This window comes from Myotis davidii, unplaced genomic scaffold (assembly GCF_000327345.1).
Source record: "Myotis davidii unplaced genomic scaffold, ASM32734v1 scaffold227, whole genome shotgun sequence".
NCBI classification, from domain to species: domain Eukaryota; kingdom Metazoa; phylum Chordata; class Mammalia; order Chiroptera; family Vespertilionidae; genus Myotis; species Myotis davidii.
The window spans coordinates 4,599-6,629 of NW_006298519.1; the positions used below are offsets into that span (position 1 = coordinate 4,599).

A 2,031-nucleotide genomic window follows, 5' to 3' on the forward strand; every position below is an offset into this window, starting at 1 on the left:
CTGCACGGCCTCCCCAGGGGCCCCTCTGCCCATCCAAGCCCGAGAAGCAAAGGTCAAAGCCAGGCTCGCCCGCAGCCCAGCCGCCTGGCGTCCCCTGGGAACTCGTTGGAAGTGCAAATGCTGGCGCCCACCCCAGGCCTTCTCCATCCAACTCTAGGGCGGGCGGGGCCCAGAGAGCTGTGTTCTAACTGGCCCTGCAGGTGATTCAGGTTCGCGGGTGAAGTTTGGGAACCACTGACCTAGTGGTTTAAAAACTGTAAAGTGAGCTTGCCCCCCTTTAATTAGAGATCAGGTCCACTTTGCCTGACTGTCTCTTTGTTTCCTTCTCTTTTTCAAAGTGGATGATCCGACGCCCTTTGACATTCATTGACGCTCTATCCACTGAGCCAAGCCGGCTAGGGCCAGGCATCATTTTTTTATAGTGCTGTATCTGGTCCTCACCCAAACATTTTAGCTTTAGTTTTAAAAGGGATGTATGCCACATGGTGACGCTCTTGATTCTCCTAGGACATAAACTCAATCCTAGAACAATAGGTGTTTCGAGTCTTAAAAGTCCTCTTGCCTTTTTGCAACCTCGGGGAGTCCTCCAGCTCCCCAAGATGAAGGGGCCACACCCAGCTCCCCTGGGGTTGGGGGTGGTGTCCGACCTAGCATTGTATGACTTTCCCTGTATTCCTTTCTTCTTGCACCAAGCTTGGTCTCGCTGATTCAGAACACCCACAGGAACATTTTCTTTACTAGGAAATATCTTGCCCATACTCCAAAGCATTCAATAAATAACTTTAATTGTTTCTTGCACAAATATGTGTTGAGTGCCTCCCGTAACCCGGTCATTACTCTGGTGATGTGTGCATCATGGGCCAGGACAGTAGTGCCCTCGGAGCACTGAGTCCAGTGGGGCAGACTGTCATTGGCAAAGAATCACAAGCTTCTATTACAACCGTGCTGCAGGGGGGAGGAGGCACGGGGCGGGGGGCCGGGGGGTCGCCGGGGAAGGCTTGCTTCCCTGAGGAGTTTGTTTCCCAATAAGTCAACTGTGAGTCTAAGAAAAAGCAACACTGTGATTCTCATTAGAAATGCGCTTTTAAAAATTTAACATTTTGAAATAACGATGATCTCTAGTGCAAAAACCTTAAAATCTAAAAAGTTGCCTAGAGCGTTGCACCTGTATGCCATCCGCCCCCCCCCCAGCTTGCCCAACCCCTGTCTCCAGCCCCACAGGTAATTCTCTTTATTGGCTTCGCGGGTGGGATCCTGGGAAATCCGCAGGTAGAGCTGTGGTACTGGCAGGTACAGCGGAAGGAAGCCCTGGGTCCTGGTTCATGGGGTTGGCGAGTGCCCAGGGCCACGTGGGCGGAGTTTTACATTCATATCTAAGCAAATCTAAATGCACTTTCTTTGCTCCTTTTTTACACAAAGGGAGACGTTAAGCATACTGCTTGCCACCCTGTTTCCTTCGTTCACTCTATCTGGGGCTCTTTCCAGACCTGGACAGAGCTTCCCTATCCTTTCCTACTGCGGCGTAGCATTTCACTGCCAGGGTGTCTCTCACCAAGTACCAGGATGTCTATTCCCTGTGGATCTTAGAATCAGAGAATTTGAAAGCTGCAAGGTGCTGGAGAAACCTTACTTCCTACACCTGCACTTTCAGAGAAGGAAACTGAGGCCCAGAGAAGTGAACACAGCCAGGCGGTGAGAGGGCTGGAAACAGTACCCATGTTTCCTGACTACACCCCTCAATCAGATCGGGATCATTAGTTCTCGTGAAGTAAGGAGTGCAGCTGCCAAGTGATCAAAACCAAGCCCTTTGAAAGAGAAAAGAAGGCTGGGGGAGGGTGAGTCGCTGGAGGGCGAAAGGCCGAGCATCAGTGCTTCTTGGTCTGTGGGAAATTGCCAGCTCCCCGGTTTAAAAGCCCCTCTTTCTTTCGGTTTATATATCACTTTATTTTTAAAAAATATATTTTTATTGATTTCAGAGAGGAAGGGAGAGAGAGAAACATTAATGATGAGAGAGAATCATTGATTGGTTGC

At 50.0% G+C, this 2,031-nt stretch overlaps 1 protein-coding gene across 1 annotated transcript in view; it reads left to right on the plus strand.

Moving 5' to 3' along the window:
• The window catches only part of LOC102770622 (carbonyl reductase [NADPH] 3), a 1,843-nt gene extending 1,473 nt beyond the window's left edge, over positions 1 to 370 (plus strand). The window contains 1 exon segment of the mRNA XM_006779380.2: positions 339 to 370. Within this exon segment, the coding sequence (XP_006779443.1) occupies positions 339 to 370 (32 nt within the window).
• Positions 371 to 2,031: the final 1,661 nt, after the last annotated feature.